Genomic DNA, 24,376 nt, shown 5'->3' on the forward strand with positions numbered 1-24,376 from the left:
CCAGCTAGGCTTCAGCACAAAAAACAGCAACAAAATCTGCAACGAAAAAGCTGCCTTAGCCTTAAGATCTTTTTTTTCTTCTCCTTCAATGCTTACCGTTAAAGCTCTAAAAAGTCAGTCACCCAGCATTCCTAGTCTCCTGACTAGTGTAACTGCTCAGACACACACTGATATGGTTGAGAGGGTTGAACTGCTGCAAAATAAGCAGACTTTCTATCCAAAAACTTAAGAAAAATTTAATTTTAAATCGAGAATGTCATATGGAAGACCTGGGTAGCAGCAGCCGCAATCCTGGAGATCCCTGGATAACACGATCAATGCTAACATCTCGGGTCACACCAGTACACATTGACATTTTTAGTGCAGATCATTTTTTTATTTTATTTTTTAATATTTAATACTGCTGCTAGCAGGGTCATAAATATAACAAGCCAGTACTCGCCTCTCCTCATACAAACAGGATATCAGCAGGGAAGCTTGTATACAGACATATGGAGCTGCCGCTGCTGAAGGTGGAGGCCTGGGGAGAGGCGAGTAATGGTCTGTAGAGATGAGCGAACACAATCAGCCGATCCGAACAGCACGCACCCATAGAAATGAATGGAAGCACCTGTGACGCCGGCCGGCCGCCGGCAAAGTCAGCGTCACAGGCGCTTCCATTCATTTCTATGGGTGCGTGCTGTTCAGATCGGCTGATCCGAACAGTGTTCGCTCATCTCTAATGGTCTGTTAAGTCTACGGCCCTACAAGCAGAAGTATTTATGAAAAATCAAACTGGACAACCCCTTTAAAAGAGTTTTCCCTATCCATAGGACAGAGGATATGTGTGGAGATCAGCCTGCTGAGACCGTCTTCGATCATGAGAACAGTTTCCTAACTAAATGGAGTAGTGGGGCACATACATGGCCAACTTCCCACTCACTTTTTTGAAATGGATAGGACCTCTGTTCTCTTGACTGGCAGGGTCCCAGAAGTCAGACAATTATCCCCTATCTTATGGACAGGAATAGGTGTCCCACTTTAAGATTAGCTGGTGATGTCAGAAATCATAAGATGGAAGAACATGGGATTAGTGGAGCACAGGACTGACAAACACAATAAAATATAACCAGATCTGTTGCTTTCTATTAGCTTCTCTGTAATATCCAACCATACCTGGGTTATCTCCAAAAAATGCAGCATTTCAAACACATCAGCATAGAGAGCCCTGTTGCAAATATTGCACATGTCAGTAAAAGAATCCGCTCCGTACGCCAAGGTAAAAGAAACATTCATTGTGTTAATTTAATGGCTGTACAGAAATAATGTGATCCACAATGACAGTCACCTTCATGTAAGTCCTTGGTGTAAAAAATACAGTACATGTGGTTTTGTGTGGAGAACAGATGCTCCTTGTGACCCACTGAGAAAGGTAGCGGGTGCACGGCGCCAATGTCAACCCTGGGCAGAGGTAGAGATTCCCAGGGTGGCTGGACGACAATAGCAGTGGAGTCTTCCAGTTACAGAAAACCAATGTTATCATCCACCAAAGACGTCACATCTCCAGATATCACCTCCTCCTTGGTGCAGCACCAAGGAAGATGAAACTAAAAGAAGAGAAGACCTCACCACTGATACAGAATGGCCTCGCTGTAAGCCGCCTTAGAACATGGCGTGTCAGGCGTAATATGTTTCCGTGGGAAACAACGCAGGCTCCAGCTAAAGGCGTCTATGATCCGTTTCATGGTGTTTTTCCCAGAAAGACAACATGTCCCCTTCCCGATTTCCATTGTGCAGTCATCCCAGTCTCTGGCCTGGAGATAGTAAGAGGTATGGCTTCCCCCCGTTATGTGGTTTTGCCCAGTTCGATTTTCTTCTGAATGGCGCGTGTGGAGTGGTAGATGAGGGAATCGATAAGTCCTGCAACTGTGTTGTCAAAGTAAAGAGTCTGAGATCAGAGAAGACAATTTATACAACCTGACATAGCAAAGCATAAACGGGGGCGGATTGGAACCTGTAGCTTTAACATCTAAAGTACAAATGTGTAGCTAGACGTCATAGTGACATGATCATGGCTGTGCCCATGAAATCAATGGAAGGGGCATGGCTGGGATACATGATAGTGGGCATCAGCAAAACCTTTGAGGTCAGATGTTACAGAGGACCTGTCACCAGGTCTAGGAAGCCCAATGACATACATCTGATCGACGCTGTCACCCCGAGCATTTTGTTTATCCAAATCCATTCAGCTATTCCAAAGATATAAGCCCTTTTAGTCATTAGGCAAATTATGGTATCCTAGCCAAGTGGGCAGTAACACCGTGGTTTCTCTTGGGACAGTCTGTGTGCTGAATGTCATGTAGTATTACTGCCGGCTCGGCTAGTATACACCAAGCTCCTTCACTACTAAAAGGGCTTATAACTTTGGTATAGCTAAACAAATTTGGATAAACAAAACATCACTATGCTCAGGGTGATAGCGCCGATCATATGATGTGGGTTATTGGGCTTTTCAGACCTGGGAAAAGTCAAAGGGTAGAGGCTACCTGTCTGTCCATTAGCGCAATGTGATTGGGGAATGGTGGTAGGAAGCCTTAGCAAATGACGACCTTACAAAAACTCCCAGGTCTGCAAAAAACAAGCCCTCATACAACTGAATCAAATGTAAAATTAAACTTATGGCTCAAGAAATGTAACAGAAAAGGAATACTACTTGACATGTTGACACACTTAGGAAAAAAAACAAAAAAAAAAACAAAAAAAAAAAAAAAAACACCCCTCCAAAAAAAAAAACCCACACCCCTTTTACTAGGACCCATTCAGTCATTGCAGCACTTACCTGTAAACACTCCTCCAATTATGGCACACACCCCTGTCAGAAAGTGGGTAAATGATCTAAAATATGGAATAAATATATATGTGAGAATTCTAGAAAGTACATGTCAGATGGCAAGGCAGAAAGTAAACCGGAGACAGCCCAGAAGGTTACTGACCTGTGCTTCTCTGTGAGCTTTACCATCATAGGAGAAAGTTCATACAGGACAAATACCCCCGGTAAACCCTGATCGCCTATCAGACCGCTCGCTATCTTTTCATGTCTGGTCACTGAAAACTGATTGGTGCGTAGTACCTGGGAACAAAAAGGTTAATAGAATATGAAAATGTATTTTCCATTAAAGTAATAAGAGATCTATCAAGTCAGCTGGAACATTAAAGAGGTTATTCAGGCTTTATTCACACTTCGTAAAGGACATGAATAGTAAAGGTATCTTTGATGACAATATTTAAGGCCTATCTTTGAAATAGGTCATCAGTATCAGATCGATGAGGGTCTCACGGCCGGCACCCCCAACAACCAGCTGTTTGAACAGGCTGCAGTATTCGGATGAGCACTGTTGCCTTCTTTTGCACCACAGTGCCATACAATGTATCGTGGATGTCCTTTGTATTGCAGGTCAGCCCCATTTATTTGAAGGGGACGGAGCAACAAACGGGCCATGTGACTGATATGTGACTGAGATGTACAGCAGAAGCAGTGCTCACGTGGGCGCCAGTCACTTCCAACAACATTATAAGAGAACCTTTCTTACCTCTCCATCGACTTTGACATAAACTGTAGGCACAATTTTCACAAAGTACTGGAACATCATAGAAGCTAGAAAAAAAAAAAATTCTTATAAATTTTTTTTCTTAATTGTATAGACAAATTAGCTTGGTCACAGACTAGGAAAGAAATGTGGATAAATACAGTATGCAAAAAGAAATAAAACAAGGATAAACATTTGCTCGGGTTGGGGCATCTCTAAAGGGCCACTGCCAACAGCCTCTCCCTAGTCGTCCCCACAAGATTGTATAGTGGGCATTTCTACGTTCAGCCTGTAAAGCAGGTGGTCCTGTAGCCTAAACAACTGTACAACACCAGAAACAAATAATGCCGCCATTACTGATGTGGGGAGAACGTGTCCAGTTCAGCTTTATTGATGATTTATCCTCAGGATAGGACATCAGTAAGAGATCAGTGGAGGTCTAACACCAGGCACCATGGTGGATCATGGTCATGTGACTGCTGAGGCCAAGGAAAGGGACAAGGGACGTCACAGTATGGCAGAAACTTTGCTGGGACGCACCGGGAACAGATGAGCCCCCAACCCCTAATAAATATAAATCTATATACACAAAAAAGTTTATCCTGGACCACCCCTTTAACACTTACTGTGAAATTAACAAGCTTAAAACATAGGTTCTACACCAAGTTACAAACACCCTACGCGGAGTTCTCTAAGGTACTGACCAAAGTGACTGGTTGTAGAGCCATGCTGGAAATGTCATTTATGTGGGGGCAACTACAGCAATAGACCGAAACACAAAAAGGTAAAAAAAAACAAAAACACAGTTGCCTACCTTGTAAAGCAGACACACTTGTCCCATCGAGAGGGTTTACTAGACCTGGATAGTCTCTTCCAAAGGAGAGATGTTTGATATGATGTGTCATATTAATCTGTGGGGACAATGGCTTATGTTTAAGATCTTCCAGTTTGACTAAAATGACCTACAACTGTGATACATGTCATTTTCTATCAGTCTGGCAGGCAGATTCTTCATGATCCACTAAAAATGGAAAACACATAAATATGCACACACTATAGAGACAAAAGTATTGGTCACTGGTTTCATTCAGTCCGATTGCCCCTGGTGTATAAAATCAGCCCCTGGCCATGTAGTCACCATTACAAAGACTAGGACTAGAATGGCTGGTTGTAAAGAGCAGGCTGGGTTGTAGTGGGACACCGCGACGTGCAGGAAGACCATGTAAAGTTAGAGAGCCCAAACCACTCTGCCAATAACATCAGCAGGGAAGAGAGCTTCATGGGATGGCTGCATGTAAGACTTACATCACCAAGCATCAGATGGAGTGGTGTAAAGCACAATGCACACTGGACTCAGGAGCAATGGAAATGTATTCTGTGAAGGGACAAATCCCTCTTCTCTACCTAGCAGTCTGATGGAGCAGTCTGAATTTGCAAATGCCAGAATATTACACGCTTGACTGCAGAATGCCAGCTGTAAAGTTTGGAGAATAATGCTATGAGGTCTGTCTAGTGGCGAGTGTAGGTACTGCAACACTGCATCATGGAAGTCTATGGTCATTTGCCAGAAATCATAGAAACTCGATAACCCCTTTTATGCCTATTGATTTAGAATGGGTCGTCATAAAAGCTCCTGAAGATGTAACGTGTGTCCCAATACAATTGCGCATATCATTAGTGTGTACAATTATATTAATAACTAATAATCTAATTAAAAATGAATACATATATATATATATATATATATATATATATATATATATATATATATATATATATATATATACACACACACACATACACACACTGCCATAAATCCATGCTCAGTGAAGTCTGTCTGTAGTCTGAATGACTGAAGTTTGTACTTACATTGTCAAGCCCAAAGCTTTGCAGGTCGTGGACTGTTAAAGAGGAAAAATGTAAATATTAGCACATTTATAAGGAAAGACAGAACTCAATGCTCCTTGTCTAACTTTTCTTATCAATCGTGAGCATCAAAGTTTGTTCATAGGGGTTTGATTGACAAAAAGGCGGCCTTCAGATGGCTGTAATACAGGGGCATTACAGAGTCTGTCTGCAATACCTGGTCCTTCTTCTACTGACAACAGACTATTACCACCAATAAGTCTGGCTCAGTACTGCTGCAGCAGATCCATGTATGTATTTATTGTTTTTAAGATATAGATTGTGAGCCCCATGTAGGGATCACAATGTGAACAGGCTCTGCATGGACAAGACAGAGAACAGGTAGCACCCGCACAACATAACCGGGAATTGAAGTAACATTATTTGGCAGCCTTTACTACCAAATAGATTATGGTCACAAATCATTGCTCTATAACTTATAAAAAATAATCCTATAATGCTTCATATACAACACTGTAAACTGGTAGACTATGTGGACTGAGAGAATACGAGCTACAAGACAGAGCAGGACCAACACAACTGGGACTGGTGTAATAATGAAGTATACAAGAGTTATAATAACTTACTCTCCACAGCGTGTACTGCACAGAGGAGAAGGCAGGAAGAGAAGAGAGAAAGGTTTCTTTAATATACAGCAGGACCCGCCACCAGCACACAGAGCTTCACCCACCCTACTGTCTAGGGCCTTATTCACACAAACATCAAAAACAGCCAAGAGGTACAGAAGCTGCTAGAAAGAGTCTAAAACACAGCTACATGGCAGTCAAAGACAACAAGAAAAAAAATCCTATTTTTGCCCATTTTCATGGATCTTTGAAAAAAAATAAATAGAATATTTGTCTTTTTTTTTTTTCATTGTTTATGTGAATGAAGATTAAAGCTAAAAAGTGGTAGCAGCGAAGGAGTGCTAATGGTTGCTGACCCTTGATCTAAAATGTACACTTAGGGCAGGTTCACACCTGCACCCGATCTCCACTTTGCAGGTTTCTGTCTTCTGCCCGAGAAACTGGACAGGAGACGGAAACCGGAAGTCAGTCTTCAAACCCATTCATTTGAGTGGGTTTGTAAAGTGTCCGCCTGTGTGCGTCTTCTGGTCTACGCGGGGAAACTGTTTTTTTTTTTTGTTTTTTTTTTAACCGGACAGAGTCGGACATGCAGGACTTTGTGCCCGGTAAAAAACAAACAAAAAAAAAAAAAAAAAACCTGGTTTCTCCGCAGAGACCAGAAGACACTCACAGGCGGACACTGACTGCCGGGTTTCCGTCTCCTGTCCAGGTTCTTACCGCCCCTACTGTTCTGCAAGGAGTCTCGAATGAAATTTAATGAGTAGATTCCTCTACATGAGACGCAGTAAGGCGCAGTATACACAGCGGAAGTTTTCCTAGCTGAAAATTCAGCGTCAACAACTTGAAGCTGATTTTTCCACTTATCCAAATTCCACACATGCCAGGCATTATTCGCCTGAAGATAGAGCATGATGCTTGTTATTCTGCTAGCACAAAAAAAATAAATAAAAAAATTTTGCTAAAAGAAAAAAAAAAAAAAAAAAATAAAAATTAGAAAGCATATCGTCACCCTAAATGTGCATTTGTCTAAAGTTGGCAGATTTCGTCAAAGAAAAAAAAAAAGTGAAGTTTGAATTAAATGGTTACTTTTTTCAGAACAACAATATAAAGAAACCAGTAGTAGTAATAATGGATAAGGGAGCAGAATGCTCTGTATTGTACGCACCCCCTGCTTTAGAGAGCATGGTATTTTATTATATAACTACTATAACAAAACAACACAACAACACAACACAACGACACACCACAAGAGCGGATACACAAAAGCAGCAAAAATACAGAAAAAACAAACACTGCTAAGAAAATATTAAGCCATGAGTTCAGCAGGCAAAAGCAGTAAAGTAAGCAAGCCAACAGATCATATAGTAATTTTCTATCAGAAATTTAAGAAAAGGAAAAAGAGATATTGAAGAAAAAGAAGACGTCCCCATTCTCCCAGCCCACATAGTCTCTTGTTTACCTTCCTGGTCACATCCTGCTTAACCTTTAGTGTGCTCGGAGTATTCAACCCCGTAACGTGTGCTATATACAATAAAGGAGTGCGAGCCAAAACTGAAGTGTCATCACAAAATAGAGACCTGATGAAGGAGTCGGCTATAATGCTTACCGTGGACATGGGACTGCTGGAAGCTTTTACCAGGGGCAAAATGAAAGTTTCCAGCCACCTACATAAAAAGAGAAAAGTCAACTAAGGCTAGCCATATACAGGTTGCTTTTACACCACAGTATACATTGCAGACAGGGAATCTGAAACTTTGCCGGGTGCAGCAAAAAACCAAAAACCTATTATATATATTATATAATTATTTTTGGTTGCATTCAGCAAAAATCTGATTCACTATGTGAAACCTAAGGCTCAATTTAGATCCATATAATCAATGCAAAAAAAAAAAAAAAAAAGAAAGGAGAAGGACATACGGATCCATGAATGGAGCCAATCAGAAAGATATAAGTTCTTAGAACAGTGAGCATACAGTGAAGACAGACCAAACAAGGCTTCTGCAAATACATTACCTTATTGACCTCTAAGAATCCATACACCTCGCATCCCTCATTCTTCTGCTCCTGCATTTTTTGACTGAACCCTTCCCGTTTACATTGTTCTATTGAATCTGGAGTCTTAAACGCCCATCCTTTCCTCCGATAAGCCTCTCGCACATCATCACATGTGTTACAACACCTGCCGGGAATACAAAGGCTGTTATGACTGCCTACAAAAATATTACATAAAAAATATTCTATGTAAATACCTAATATCTTCTGTTTCTGCACCATAGCAGCTTTCACAGCGATCTGGGTCTAACGTTTTCGGGTCAAACACTACATGTTCCTCTGCTAGTCCTAGATCTGAAAGCCAACAAAATAATACGCAATGAAATGACACTGTAGCAGTATTATAGATACAAGTCTGTGTATTGCATATGAATACAGTATACAGTACTTTACAACAATAGATCTCACTGCTTATGGAAATTCGGCAGAGTGTTTGGGTCATGTGGCTCCAACCTTAAAGAGGGCCTTTCACCTCCTCAATCTCTTTTCATCTTTTAGGCTAAGGCCCCACGGGCTTTAATTGCAGCGCTAAAGCGCGGCAGAAACAATCGCGCCATGAACGCACTGTGGTTCTTTCCGAAGCGCTTTCAACAGAAAGTTTGCAGAGTTTTCCTCCGCGGACTTTCTGTTACAATTATATCTATGAGAAAGCCGCCGGCGTTTCCGTAGATATAACTGGCATGCTGTGATTTGCAAAGCCGCAACGGCTTTGCAAATCGCAGCGTGTCCGTGCTGTGATTTCTTCCACAAAGTGGGCATGGGATTCACATGAATCCCATCCACTTTGCTTGCACTGTACAACGCCGCGATTTTTCACGCAGCATCTCCACTGCAGGCAGATCACGGCATTTACGTCCCATGAGGCCCCGGCCTTAGTTGTCACTGCTCCAGTGATTCTGGCACAATGGGAATTTTTTCTCTAGCCCCCACCATTTCCAAGCATTCAGTTTTGGCGTCTGATATTCTAACTAGACTCTCTAATGTGTCAAGTGGGTGTAACTCAGAGCTCCAATCAGGGGCAGCCAGTGTCAGAGCTCAGAATCACACCCCTTGTCTACACCTGCCTGACATTACAGAGTCTAGTCACCATCTACAATACCAATTGGAATGATTGCTCAGGAAAGGTGGGGATAGAGAAAAAAAAAAAAATTACAACTGTGCTGGAATCAGTGGAGCGATGCCTATTAATATATGAAAAAAGCTGGAATTGGTGGAGGTGGTGAAAGGTCCTTTTTTTAAAGGCATTCTAGCAGAAATTTAAAAAATTAGATAAACCCACACAATATAAAAAAAAAAAGTGTCACCCGTTGCCCCTTGCAATGAGATTTAGGTTTTCCTTCTATATTTTTCCCAATATTACAGCGATAACATCACCAACCCCTCCTTAAGCGCTCAGTGATCACATGGGGTTGTCGGGGGATGTCACAGCTGCCCAGTCAGTAACAGAAAACATCATAAAAGTTGAAGAAACAAGAGGAGAGCAATATTTTTTATAGATTGTACTATTCCATGGAATCTCAGTTTGTGAGATTTTGTAAAACCCCTTAAAGGCCAAATAACACAAACAATACAGTTGTCTACAAGGAACTGAGGTCTAGACTGTCTTCCTTTCCTCTCACATTGTACCTCAGGGTTGGACACTTTTGGATTGATCAAATGCACCCGTCTCGAAACCGCCATGATGTATCCTGCACATACGTGTTACACTCACATGAAATATTGGCTACTTACAGTATTTGTATATTCCCTACAAAGGTATAAATACTGTATATCTGTTGCAGTAGGTTTTAGAAGATACTCTTAACCAGAGATCAAGGTCAGCAATTCCATCAAGAGCCATGTAACTAGCCATGTGAGCGGGCCACTTACCGTGCTTCTCGGCTTCTGAAGTCACTGGATTCCCATCTTTATCCAGCCGCTGCTTGAATAGATTATGCTCGACATCCAGCTGCTGCTCCCCAGCTACATCCATGGCATCTATGCTCAGATCTGCCGTACAAACACATTACTAGATTAGCCTTGCCTATAGTAAAAACCGTAACAAACCTGTCTGTAGCCATGACAAATCATGTACGGCTACCAATTTTACCATACAGGGAATCAACGGCTGAGGCAGACCACCACTGGGCTAGTGACAGGCTAAGTTGGCATTTCCAGTGTGAACACTGGCAGTCTCCATGCCCATAGGATACAAGATGGTGGCTGGCACATGGTCTATCAACTGGATCAACTCCTTGGGCTGCCCCTGACTACATCTACTTTAGCTGAATGATAAGTGGACATGTCCAGTGTATGTGCAGATACAGGAGAGTCTACTGACTATAGCAGGGAATGCTCTGGAACATGTTGTCACTGGGCAAATTGGAAAGGATCAACCTCGTAGCCAAGAGGAGAGACTGGTCAAAATGCTGCCGGATCTGTTGCAATACATTTATACCGTTGGCAAGGGAACAAATACACAGCATTGTAGCCGGACAGAGAACAGTGTATCTAAGCTATTGGATATGTTTTCAGGCTAAGCTCTCTTGTATCTGCATTAGGTATAACTTCATTTCTGACCATTATAGGATTTGTATTCTGCATGTTTCCCTTCTGCAGGATCTCTCTAATTCGTAGTTCTCCCTGAGCTGCTGGATGGAAACTAGCTGCTATAATGTCTACCATAGAGAATCTCCTTCATAAGCTCTCTCAGACACATCATGGAGGACACTATAGAGTTCTGACCAACTAAAAGACTTGAAGAAAAACAGAAAACTATTAGCTGTAGCAGTCGCTTCATCTGTCTCTCCCCTTTTCCCTCCTACGCCTTCCTGATTCATATAGACACATGTAATTTGATACTTTCTATAGTTTGCAGTCTATCTTGGGAGACCAAGATGGATTGTGGGAAGATTTCAAAGTAAATGTCACTTTAGAAGTATATAATATATATATATATATATATATATATATATATATATATATATATATATATATATATATATAGTGTGTGTAGGAAGGAAAACAGTTTGATAAGTGGAGAAAGAAGCATTTCCCTCCGATAATATACGGTATATTTCAATGTTTATGCGCCGATGTTCATTTCCCTGTACTACTGACTTACGCCAAGTTTGTTATACAGTTAGAGGTCAAGGTCAGAAAATTTTTGCGGCCCACCATCGGCTAGAGTATCATGACCTGTATAATAACCATAAACAGGTACAGGAGAGAGTACTCACAGGCACAAGGCATATGTGGAAATACTATGTCGATGTTAATCTTTAACTTGTCTCCTCTAGATTTGTCAACAAATAATTCTGGATAAATCTAAAAGAGAAGAAACACAGGTTAAAAATTCATGAAAGCTTGTGTTATTGGCACCGATGAATAAACTGGTGACTGCTGTACGGTAGTGGAAGTCCTTGTATTTAAACCACGGTACAAATTAGTATGTGATCTGTTGGGGTCCGACACAGAGACCCTACACAGATCAGCTGTTGCAGTAGCCTCTGGGTGCCACAAGCTGCTAGTGGATGGTGAGCGAGTGGAACTGGAGGCTGCTGCAACTGCTGATCTGTGCAGGGGAGGCCGACAGGTCACATACTGATGTGCCCTTGGACAATCCCTTTAACTCATATCAAGAAGCTAAAAACGGCAGACTGTCAGGTACGTCCTTCTCCACAGCAGCGCCTATCGCGTTGTACAGTGTGAGCGGGAAGGAACGCCCCTCTCCCCTACTGATAATACTCGTCTATGGACGAGCACTGTGAGCAGAAGGAGGGGGCGTTCCTCCCCGCTCACACTGTACAGCGCTATAGGCGCTGCTGTGGAGAAGGACGTACCTGACAGACTGTCAGAAACGCCCTTCTGACTGTAAAGAGCTACGGTACCGGGACCAAAAGCTCTTTACCCGGGACACAGATCGGGAAAGCCGACAGTGCACTGAATTCAGTGAACTGTCGGCTTTCTAGCAGTATATAGAACTGCCTGTGCCCCAAACCATGAAAGGTCCTCTTTAACGACTTGGTTATACATGTGCATGAGGGAAGGGGGAGTATCTCGCATGTATGGACAGCCTTAAGGCAATTACCATCTTTATAACTTTTGTACTTACTTCTTTTGTAAGAAAATACTGGAGCTCCGAGAAAAATAATATCAGCATTATCAGTCCACTGATCACGGTAACTAGAAGAAAACAGAAAGAAAAAAAATTATGTAAAGAAAAAAATACAAGAGATGTCGCTGTCAGGTACCTAGCATGCATATCTATAAGGCCACAGCTGCTGTATGTATGTTCTTATATACCAGAAGAGCCACCATGTTAAAAAATGTAGAGAAAAAAAAAAATTTACAAAGTTGTACATGTTACAGTTTTCCAGCTGAGGTATACACAGGTAAATCTTCCCAGAGTATACATGAGGTTATTCACACTTGGTTCTATGTAGTTTCACACTCCCCAACATTACATCATTTCATTGCCAATTACATGCACGGTTATTTTTGTTTCTACCATTCACTTATTCCAAATCCTCAGTGAAATAAGTTAATAGTTGCAATGCAAACAAATAGTTAAATGCCACGAGGACAGCAGCTATACGCTCCAATAGTGTCTGTTTGCAATTGGCAAAGCAATTATGTACTCACCCTCCTCTCTCCAAACACAGTCATTCTATTGTCGCAGACATGGAGTTTCCGGTTGTTGGTTTTTTTTGAGTGCATAGAGCTAACCAATCACATAACAGATTACATGTTCTAACCTGCACTACAAAACTGAAATCTAAAATCTGATTGGTGCTCAAAGAAAGAGAGTTCCCTTCTTGTCAAGATTTGTTGGAGAGTCTGGTGACCCTAATCTATCTGCAGGGCTGGGTTGATATCCTGGGTTCTGATGATACTAACCCAGGGGTAGGGAACCTTCGGCTCTCCAGCTGCTGTGAAACTACAACTCCCAACATGCTCCATTCACGTCAATGGGAGTTCCAAGAACAGCAGAGCAAGTAAGCATGCTGGGAATTGTAGTTTTGCCACAGCTGGAGAGCCGTACGTTCCCTAACCCTGTACTAACCTATCCATCTATGAGGCTGTGGTGATAGGTTAGGATCATCAGAACCCAGAATATCTATATTCAGGGCCAGGATGATACGCTGGGGTCTAGGGACAGGCTCCTTTAAGAAAAACGTAATATTTGATAAGCAGGATCCAATACAGGAGAGTCTTCGCTTATGTAAACACTGGACAACAAAGCAGAACTTGTGGCAGTGTTCTCGCCTTACCACAGTAAGCTGCTTGTTACACTACCTGTTCCTGGTGTACGTGTACGGTATCACCTTACACAGGATCTATCCCCTCTCACTACTTGTCTTTGTTAGTACAATATTGTGTATTTGTGAAACACTTATATTCTTACTTAGCTGGGGAGTAGGAGACACTGCAAGGAATTTACCAATCCCTCTCCATCACTGTTCTGGCATAGAAGGATGATATTGTGGCTCACATTTGGCTTAAGGCTCTCGCTTACACCTAACGTGTGCCCCAACCCCTGTTTTTGGTCTCGAGCAGGTGTGGGACACCTTGGCCCACCATATTCATTATAACTCATGCCAGTTTTCTGGAGTGAGTTATTATGGACAACTACACCAGGGCCTAACTGCCATAAACCTCCATTCTGGTGCAGAGATTTCCAAGGCCAGAGCCTCTTCATAAATCAGCCGTGCCCTGCGCCTCTCGGGTCCCTTTATTAAGAATGGTGCAAAAATTGTCAAAGTTCCTTATAGACAACATTCCACATATCACACCCCTAATATTAGACTATTTGGAATAGAAGCCTTGCACAATACTAGCAGAGTGTGGGAGAGCTGTCTTGGCAACCAGACCGCAAGGCTCAAAGTGGGGTTTGTCCCCATCCAATGTCAGACCAGGCAGGAGAGTGTACCTGGACAAGTGTCGATACAAATACACAAATACTGCCAGTGCTGCTCTTGTTCATGTCCTCACCACAGAAATGAGGACAAAAGGACGGCTAGCCCATAATCTGTGGTTGTCAGTCAGGGAACAAGGACTAGTAGTGGTTGTACTACTAGTAGTATGTAGTTATAGTATGTAGTAGTATTTATGTATGTAGTAGTATGTGGTTGTCAGTGAGAACATTAGGACTAGTAGTCTATAATATGTGGATGTCAGTGACAATATCAGGACTAGTAGTCTGTAATATGTGGATGTCAGTGAGGACATTAGGACTAGTAGTCTATAATATGTGGATGTCAGTGACAATATCAGGACTAGTAGTCTGTAATATGTGGATGTCAGTGAGGACATTAGGACTAGTAGTCTGTAATATGTGGATGTCAGTGACAATATTAGGACTAGTAGTCTGTAGTATGTGGAGGTCAGTGAGGACATTAGGACTAGTAGTCTGTAATATGTTAATATGTGGATGTCAGTGGCAATATTAGGACTAGTTGTCTGTAATATGTGGATGTCAGTGAGGACATTAGGACTGGTAGTCTGTAATATGTGGATGTCAGTGAGGACATTAGGACTGGTAGTCTGTAATATGTGGATGTCAGTGAGGACATTAGGACTAGTAGTCTGTAATATGCGGATGTCAGTGAGAACATTAGGACTGGTAGTCTGTAATATGTGGATGTCAGTGACAATATTAAGACTAGTAGTCTGTAATATGTGGATGTCAGTGAGGACATTAGGACTAGTAGTCTGTAATATGTGGATGTCAGTGAGGACATTAGGACTAGTAGTCTGTAATATGTGGTTGTCAGTGAGAATATTAGGACTAGTAGTCTGTAATATGTGGTTGTCAGTGAGAATATTAGGACTAGTAGTCTGTAATATGTGGATGTCAGTGACAATAGCAGGACTAGTAGTCTGTAATATGTGGATGTCAGTGAGGACATTAGGACTAGTAGTCTGTAATATGTGGATGTCAGTGACAATATTAGGACTAGTAGTCTGTAGTATGTGGATGTCAGTGACAATATTAGGACTAGTAGTCTGTAGTATGTGGATGTCAGTGAGACCATTAAGACTAGTAGTCTGTAGTATGTGGATGTCAGTGAGGACATTAGGACTAGTAGTCTGTAATATGTTAATATGTGGATGTCAGTGGCAATATTAGGACTAATAGTCTGTAATATGTGGATGTTAGTGAGAATATTAGGACTAGTAGTCTGTAATATGCGGATGTCAGTGAGAACATTAGAACTGGTAGTCTGTAATATGTGGATGTCAGTGAGGACATTAGTACTAATAGTCTGTAATATGTGGATGTCAGTGAGGACATTAGGACTGAGTCTGTAATATGTGGATGTCAGTGAGGACATTAGGACTAGTAGTCTGTAATATGTGGATGTCAGTGAGAACATTAGGACTAGTAGTCTGTAATATGTGGATGTCAGTGAGAACATTAGGACTGATAGTCTGTAATATGTGGATGTCAGTGAGAACATTAGGACTAGTAGTCTGTAATATGTGGATGTCAGTGAGAACATTAGGACTGATAGTCTGTAATATGTGGATGTCAGTGAGAACATTAGGACTAGTAGTCTGTAATATGTGGATGTCAGTGAGAACATTAGGACTAGTAGTCTGTAATATGTGGATGTCAGTGAGAACATTAGGACTGATAGTCTGTAATATGTGGATGTCAGTGAGAACATTAGGACTAGTAGTCTGTAATATGTGGATGTCAGTGAGGACACAGTGTCAGCCCATACAGAGAGGTTGTCAGACAGAAATCTGCAGTAACTCATTCAGAGTAGTTGTCAGTACTTTAGGTCTAGTCCACGCATAGTAACTGCCTGGAGTGTCCTGCAGGGGGAGTCTCACTGTGAGGAGCCTGAGCACACTATCCCTATGTGTTGTCAGTCAGTGACAGGGAGCCTGTCAGTATGCAGGAGATATCACAGCTGTTACACACTGCACGGAGCTCTGCCTCCCCATGCGCTACTGCATGCTATAATTCCCTGTGTGCACTCACCCACTGCTCCGCCGCACGTCTTCACTCGAAAATCTTCTAACGTCTTGGGATAAGCATCAAATTGCCGGAGCCGGTGAAACGCCTCCATCTTCTCAACCGGAAGCAGACAACCAGCACTGCACTTCCGGGTCCATCTACGATATGTCCTAACCTCATTGGTCAAGACGTGCAGCCAATAACAGCGCAGCATTTGGATTGGCGCGTGCGCAGCTGAGCAGAACAAGTCCCTGAGCTCCAGAGTGGAATCGTCACAGCTTTCAGGACGGCTGGGAGGAAAGACCAGAGCGCATGCGCGGTTTTTTGGTTTACTTCTAAGCTCTAACGTGACTCTGATGCCACCTAGTGGCTAACATTGTTATTGTACATTATGTGCACGTCTGGATACGTTTGCTGTCCGTTTTAAAATACAAAGGAACTATAGAAAAACGGACGGAAAACGGATTACACACTGCATACCCCAATCCGTTTTTTTACATTTCCTTTAAAGACTATTGTTTAGAAATGTTTCATTGGCGTCTGCGATTGGAGGATTTATTTATTTCATTTTTTTTGGGGGGGGGGAATTATTTCTTTTCTTTTTTTCTTTTCAGGAAATGATGTCATAACAGGAAGCAGCAGCCCAAGGATAACCCACCCCAGGATTCAGTGCTTGTCTGCTTGTAGCCCTCCTCACCATGCTGCCTGCTCATATCACCTTCATGTATGAGTACTTTAACCTGCGAATGCGACTGGACAGAAAGCAGCGGCAAAGGGATAGAGTGCGACGAAGGCGACGCTTGATGAACCCCCCATCACATCGTTACAGATGTCACATGGCGTCTACTTTACCCTCTATCTGGAGCTGCGGCGCCACCCGAACTGGTTCTATGAATACTTTCACATGTCCGTCTCTAGCTTTGATGATCTGCTGCAGCGCATCACTCCCACCATCCAGGGGCAGGACACCCGCTCCAGCAGATCAGTGTCCCCGACAGAGCGGCTCATGTTAACGCTGCGGTAAGTCCGGAATCTTTATCCGTTTAACCCTTCAGGCCCTGTTGGGGTTTCCTATTTTTCCATTTTGTTTTAACCCATTCTGACCTCTGCTGTAATAGTATTGCAGGTGTTGGGTATTTAAACACGGCACCCACTCAGGTCCCTAAGGGCAATGCCCACAGTCGCGCCTGCTCCATTTTTCTGGCACACATGGGGACCACCATTTTGGAATGGATCGTCAGCCCCTGAAACAAGGTTATGGGGGCTTCAGTGGTATCTCAGATACTTGAAAGGGATACAGATGTAATACCCACAACTGCAGTTCTCAAGAATACAGTGAGTGAGCGGCACCTGGTATGTCAACAATATTGGGAGATGAGTACTGTGCGAAACAGGTGATCTGCAGGATCCTAACAGTCTAAAATATGTAAGAGATCGACACCCGTTGCCCCTGCTGATCACCGGTTTGAAGCTACCGTGGTGCTTTTGTGAGAACTGATTCCTTGATCATTTATATTGCACAGAATCTGTTTTATAATCACTATGTAATGTTCTTACAGCCTATAATAATAGTGCATGGCTGCTATAAAACAAATGGTGTGTGATGTGAATAGTAATGGGACCCCACATAGTATAATATACTCCACAGTGGCCCCCAAAACAGTATAAAATTCTCCCCTAGAGCTGCTTCAAGTGAACCCCACGAAATTCGATGAATAGTAAGGTTCGGCCCTCTGTTTCACTGCTATTATTGTACTCTTGGGTCTCCTCAGACCCCAGAGTATAATAAGTAGAGGCCCAGGGTAAGTGATTAACAATAACACACACTTATACACACCTTGCCTCACCTCTCCTGGGGACCCCTGCTCTGTCTGGCTCTCTTCGGCATCTTCTTCAGTCCTCTTCTACCTGCCACCATGCCCGAGATGTCTGTGATTGGGTCTCAGTGGTCACATGATTTGCGCTGATGTTATTATGCCGGATCTCAGTGGCGGGCCAGAAGAGCCCTGGAAAGGATGCTATGGACTGTCAGAAGCCCAGGAGTGGTAGGTATAAGTATTCTTACTTTTAGTCACCTTCCCTGGGCTGGCATTTATTGGAAAGGGATCCAGGGACATGCATTTATTAATTAACACTATGGATAGTGGCCGGGCAATCAGGCTTTCTCCGATCGCTATCATGGTGCTCTGCAGCCCCTGCCATCTCTAGCTGGCCATGAGCACCGTACCCCTTCGGGTCCAGTTGTGGCCACGATACCTCACGGCAGAATCAGCGCTGATAAAAAGACTCCCATTAACTTCAATGGGTTCCGTTCTCCATGCGGAACGCATTGAAGTCAATGGGAGTCTTTTTATCAGCGCTGATTCTGCCGCGATAAAAAAGTTATGACTCTTGGAAGGCAGGGGGTCGGAAGTGAAAACTGAAACATACTTGTGGAAGGAAGATGTGAAATAACTTTGTTCAGGACTTCAGTAGCATATCATTTTTTTATGAATTCTTTTAATCCATACTTTTATTATATGCTTTATTGAATTTTTTATTGAATGCTATGAATATAATATTTTTTATGTTTTTAATTATTTGTAACATTTTTGTATGTAAAGATATGTTCCACAATGTAAATGGATAGTGTATTGTCTATGTTTATATTTTATTAGTTCTCTTGATTTATTTAATTTCATTCTGTGCGCTAATTAAATTTCAGTCATCTCAATTTTTTTTTCTATCTTTATTTTTTTTAGTTACCTAGTAACGGGAGAAAGATTTTCTTCTCTACATTTTCAGTTCAGGCTAGAAAAGTCATCCATGCGCTGCATTGTCCAAGACACTTGCAGAGCCCTGTGGGACGCCCTACAAGGTGAAGTCATGCCTAACCCAACGACCCAGCAGTGGAATGATGCAGCAGAAACCTTCTTTCAAGAGACCCAATTCCCAAACTGCGTTGGCGCTGTAGGTGGGAAACACATAGAGATTCGAAAGCCTTCAGGGTCAGAGTTCTTAAACAACAAGAATTATTACTCTATCGTTCTCATGGGCGTTGCTGATGCCAAGAACCGTTTCCTCGCTGTGAGCATTGGGTCATACGGCCGAACCAATTGCTCTGACGCCTTCTGGAGTTCTGATATGGGAAGGAAACTTTACTCCGGACGATTAGGACTTCCAGGACCGCGATCATTTCCTGGAACTGATGGGCCTCCAATGCCCTTTGTTCTGGTTGGTAATAAGGCCTTCCAAATGTGTGGCAATTTGCTGAAGCCATATTCAGGCCGTGCTTTGAACTATCGGAAACGCATCTTCAACCATAGAATTTCCAAAGCCTGGCAACAAGTGGAGTTTGCATTTGGCATCCTGACTGCAAAGTGGAGGGTCTTTGATACGTCCATTGACCTTACACCAGAGGGGGCGGATGAGGTGGTCAAGGCATCCGTTTGCCTCCACAACTACCTTCTTTCCAGAGAGCCTCATGCAATACACTCAAAGAAGAGGAACTCGACTCTAGACACCCTGGATTCAGGTGGACCTAGGTCAACTGTTGCAGTCAACCAGATGAGAGATGAATTCGCTGAGTTCTTCCTGTCCGATGCTGGATGGGTAGATTGGCAAGAGGACATCATTTGAATTGTTTTGTTTTTTTTTGGACTGTTCTTTAATATCTGGAGTTTTCATGTTGCTTGTTTTTGTTTTTCATTTTTGAATGGTATTCAAAATTATTGTGTGAATTTTTTGTGTTCCATAATAAATGGTTATTGTTATCTATAGAATTTTATTTATTTTAAAAAAATATTAATTTTCCAATTAATTTTTTTTTCAACACACAGATAGATCAGAGCATACCAGGACAACCATGATAGACTGGACCCATCTTTTGTCAGTTGCTCTTATGTTCTGCCTTACTAGTTGCCAAAGTGTTGGGCTTTAGAGCAACAGAGACAAAGCCATCTGGTCTTATGTATCAAAAAACAAAAACAGGAGAGACACCGAGCGGCCCGTGGTGTAGTAATTCTAGAAACAACAATGGTGTAAGACAAGTGAAGGCTCACCTTAGGAAGTTGTGATCATACAACTTTACACTGGCACTGGGAATGATTAACAGAGGCTCCCTCTCTGTAGTAGGTAGAGCTGCTAGGTTCCTGGCACCCCGCGGGTGTATGAGCATGCAATGTAGGACTGGTACCGGACCAAATTGGGAGATGCAATAAATAAGAAACCGCGCTCAACAGATGATGAAAAAAACAACGACTTTATTAGTGGTCTAGGCACAACGCGTTTTGGGCGCCAACTCTGCCCTTCCTCAAGTAAAAATAATTCTAAAACAAATAAAAACAAACCAAAGATGTGTGTTCAACAGCCCATTGTAAAAAAATACAACTCCAAAGTAACAGATTACACAACCAAAAGGCTCTACTAAAAGTTCCATGAACAAATCACATAAACAAACCACACTCTTCATGGTTTTGTTTTTTGTGTCATTACAACTATAAAGGGACCGGGGCCACACGGTGGCTCAGTGGTTAGCACTGCAGCCTTGCAGCGCTGGAATCCTGGTGTTCAAATCCCACCAAGGGCAAAAAACCAGCTACAAGGAGTTTGTATGTTCTCCCTGTGTTTGTGTGGATTTACATCCCAAATTCCAAAAAAGACATACTGCTAGGGAAAAAATGTACATTGTGATCCCTATACATATATATATATATATATATATATATATATATATACAGTCCTATGAAAAAGTTTGGGCACCCCTATTAATCTTAATCATTTTTAGTTCTAAATATTTTGGTATTTGCAACAGCCATTTCAGTTTGATATATCTAATAACTGATGGACACAGTAATATTTCAGGATTGAAATGAGGTTTATTGTACTAACAGAAAATGTGCAATATGCATTAAACCAAAATTTGACCGGTGCAAAAGTATGGGCACCTCAACAGAAGTGACATTAATATTTAGTAGATCCTCCTTTTGCAAAGATAACAGCCTCTAGTCGCTTCCTGTAGCTTTTAATCAGTTCCTGGATCCTGGATAAAGGTATTTTGGACAAACAATTCAAGTTCAGTTAAGTTAGATGGTCGCCGAGCATGGACAGCCCGCTTCAAATCATCCCACAGATGTTCAATGATATTCAGGTCTGGGGACTGGGATGGCCATTCCAGAACATTGTAATTGTTCCTCTGCATGAATGCCTGAGGATTTGGAGCGGTGTTTTGGATCATTGTCTTGCTGAAATATCCATCCCCGGCGTAACTTCAACTTCGTCACCGATTCTTGAACATTATTCTCAAGAATCTGCTGATACTGAGTGGAAACCATGCGACTCTCAACTTTAACAAGATTCCCGATGCCGGCATTGGCCACACAGCCCCAAAGCATGATGGAACCTCCACCAAATTTTACAGTGGGTAGCATGTGTTTTTCTTGGAATGCTGTTTCTTTTTGGACGCCATGCATAACGCCTTTTTTTATAACCAAACAACTCAATTTTTGTTTCCAAAATGAAGCTGCCTTGTCCAAATGTGCTTTTTCATACCTCAGGCAACTCTGTTTGTGGTGTACGTGCAGAAACAGCTTCTTTCTCATCACTCTCCCATACAGCTTCTATTTGTGCAAAGTGCGCTGTATAGTTTGTTTTTTTTTTTTTTTTTATAACTCAAATTTTTATTGAAAATTTTTTTAAACAATAAGAAAAGAAAAAACAATTACAAGTTACAAGGCGAACACCCGCCCTGCGAACAGAAAAAGCACACAGTGCAACACAAAATACAATCATAGAAGAATTAAAAAAAAAAAAAAAAAAAATTAAAGACATAGATAGCCCTAGACTGTTTAAGGAAAGGGCTTTGGACTCATTGGCTGGTTTTCTTATTCTATTTACAAAATATTGGTGACGTTTTTAGTATTAGTCCATAAAAAGGGGGCACGTAGGCGGGTCACTCACCTTCTACCAGGACGCGTGGTGAGAGGAACAGGACCTGCAGATGGCGGACTCTTTGGAGCAACTGATCCAGGAGAGGGTGGCCAGCCAGGGCCCTGGCTGGTTGCTTAGCCTCCTTCAGCGGTCATGCGAGTCGGGGGCCAGCGGATCGGCTTTCAGGGCGGACGGGCGGCCGCTGAGGGTATCTCACCCTCCATCTCGGCTGAGTCCCAGCCCGCCGGCGCGCGGGGGTGTCGGCGCTGTGAGGCAGAGAAGGGAGGCCGGGGTTCGTGGTCGGCAGTCAGCCTCTGGCAGCGGCAGCACAGGTGAGCGTTCCGGGAGACCTTCTATGCGTGCCCGGGTGGGGGGTGGGGGAGGGTCCCCAGCGTTGCCTCTGCGCGCCTCCTCTGATGCCAATATGGCCGCTGCCACGCGGCCTGAAGCAACGGTCGCTGCCGTGGCTGCTGTGGGTGGTGCTTCCCCCCTGCTCTTTGATGACGCGCCGCCGGGGGGCGTGCCCCTGGCGCGCGTCGCCGAAGCGGCCGGAAAAGACGGGGCGGAAGGGGCGGGGCTTAGCGTTTCCCTCGCCGGAGCTGCTGGAGACGCAGCTCCGGCTGTTTTTTCTGCCACAGCTGCTGCCGCAGGCCCCTCGGGCGGCGGCATGGATCCTCCTCGTCCTGCGGGCTCTGCTCCTATTGTTCAGGTGGGTGTGGATGGCGCGGGCCATGGGGGCGGGGCTTCCGGGGTCGGCGGGGGGGCGGGCCTACATGATGTTGCGGCCGACGGTGCGGTGGGGGTGGCGCGTTCTGCGGCGGTGGGGGAGGGTCCCGCAGGTCACAGGGGTCAAGTGGTCACCCGAGGGGTTCGGTCGGCCCTCCTTCGCAGCGGGGCGTCTGCGGGTGTAGGGGACTGGGTGCGGGAGGGCAGGGGCTCGCGTCATCGCTCTAACATTTCGTCTTTCTCTGAGTCTTCATCAGAAGACGACAGGTACCGCCGCGGAAGTGGGCGTCACTTGGATGCATCGCGAAGACACAGCAGCCGGAGGAGTTCTCGTAGTCGCAGGAGCCGTACAAGACATCGCACCCCGCGCAGTCGTTCGTCCTCCAGGTCAAGGCGGAGCTACAGTCGTTCAGACCGAAGGCTGCGGGACGGGTCGCATCGTGCCTCTTCGCATCGGGAGAGTCGTCGGGGTTCTGCAGTGGACGGCCGTCCGGAGAGGGCTACATCTTCTGCGGCTGGACTACGACTTCAAGACGCACAGCCTCTACCGACCGCTCCTGTCCAGGCTCCTCTTCCGGTCCATTCGGGGCCGCAACCCGGTGAGTACGCCTGCCGCACGGCTTGGGCACCTCACACCACGACACCCACACCGACACTTGCACCTGGCCAGGATCTTTCCTCCTTCATTAAGCATTTGTTAGAAGTTTCAGGTAGTTCTCAGGTTAGGGCGGACCCGGTGTCCGCCGCTGCACCCGGGGGGGCTGCTCCTGCCCCGGTCGCGGATTTGGCATCGAGTTGCATGCTCCGGGACACTATGTTCTGCGGAGTCGCTCCACTGGGGACACACGTCCCAGCGGAGCTTAGGGAGAAGATTGTCAAGGGAGAGTTCATAGACATCTGGTCCTTGTTGTCGGCAGACCATATTGCCGTCGATAAGGAGCGGACTTTTGAAAAAGGTTAGGAACGTAAGCAGAGAGTGGCGAAAACTTTTGGCAACTGGTTACAGGCCTTCGCCACTCTTGCTTATATTACGTGTCAGGCTTCTCCGATGAAGGGCCCTGAGCTCTTCGTTTATATGGATACAGTTTACAGTGCGTATAAATTGCATGGGGGTTCGGCCTGGTGGCGGTACGATGAGGAGTACCGTCGCCGTCTGGCTCTGACCCCCTCCGTCGGTTGGGCCTCTAAGGCTACCGACGTTTGGATCCAGTTGATCCTTTCCCAACGCCCCCAGCGGCCTTTTCAGCCAGGTGCCGCCGGTGCGGGGCAGCAGCCCGCAGCGACGGCACAGCGTCAGAGTGGAACCTGCTGGCTCTACAATGAGGGCCACTGCAGATTTCACTCTTCCTGCCGCTTCAAGCACGGGTGTTCGATCTGTGGCGGGTCGCACTCTGCCTTGCGCTGCTTCCGCCGTAATCGGCAAGGCGGCAAGCTGGGTGCTACCGGCACCACAGAGAACGCCGGTGAACGTGCGGCTGCTGGAACGGTGGCTCGCCCTCTACCCCAGGAGGCGGGAGGCAAGCCTGCTTCTTGAGGGTTTCTACAACGGTTTTTATATTCCCCACGCCCCTTCTTCGGTTATGTTTCTTTCCTCTAATTTGAAGTCTGTCAGGGATAATGAGGAGATGGCGTGGGAGAAGGTCATGAAGGAGGTGATGTTGGGCCGGATGGCCGGCCCCTTTTCG

General features: G+C 44.1%; 1 protein-coding gene and 1 pseudogene across 2 annotated transcripts; one reads left to right on the forward strand and one right to left on the reverse strand.

The window, feature by feature from the left end:
* Positions 1-668: 668 nt before the first annotated feature.
* On the reverse strand, positions 669-16,184 carry ERGIC3 (ERGIC and golgi 3). 2 transcript variants are annotated; one of them, XM_075277582.1, is made up of 14 exons: positions 16,083-16,184; positions 12,204-12,274; positions 11,329-11,416; positions 9,980-10,099; positions 8,308-8,404; positions 8,072-8,237; positions 7,665-7,722; positions 6,059-6,073; positions 5,436-5,467; positions 4,381-4,477; positions 3,570-3,634; positions 2,973-3,109; positions 2,819-2,874; positions 669-1,905 (listed from the first exon to the last, which is right to left on the reverse strand). In XM_075277582.1, the coding sequence occupies exons 1-14, from the start codon at positions 16,168-16,170 to the stop codon at positions 1,826-1,828; spliced, it is 1,170 nt and encodes a 389-aa protein (XP_075133683.1). In that variant the 5' UTR covers positions 16,171-16,184; the 3' UTR covers positions 669-1,825. The 2 variants fall into 2 exon arrangements, with proteins under 2 accessions (XP_075133683.1, XP_075133684.1); XM_075277583.1 differs by lacking the exon at positions 6,059-6,073 and having other exon boundaries at positions 670-1,905.
* Positions 16,185-16,852: 668 nt separating this feature from the next.
* On the forward strand, positions 16,853-19,718 carry LOC142209745 (uncharacterized; annotated as a pseudogene).
* The last annotated feature ends 4,658 nt before the right edge of the window (positions 19,719-24,376 follow it).

Source organism: Leptodactylus fuscus, chromosome 6 (genome assembly GCF_031893055.1).
Source record: "Leptodactylus fuscus isolate aLepFus1 chromosome 6, aLepFus1.hap2, whole genome shotgun sequence".
Taxonomy (NCBI): domain Eukaryota; kingdom Metazoa; phylum Chordata; class Amphibia; order Anura; family Leptodactylidae; genus Leptodactylus; species Leptodactylus fuscus.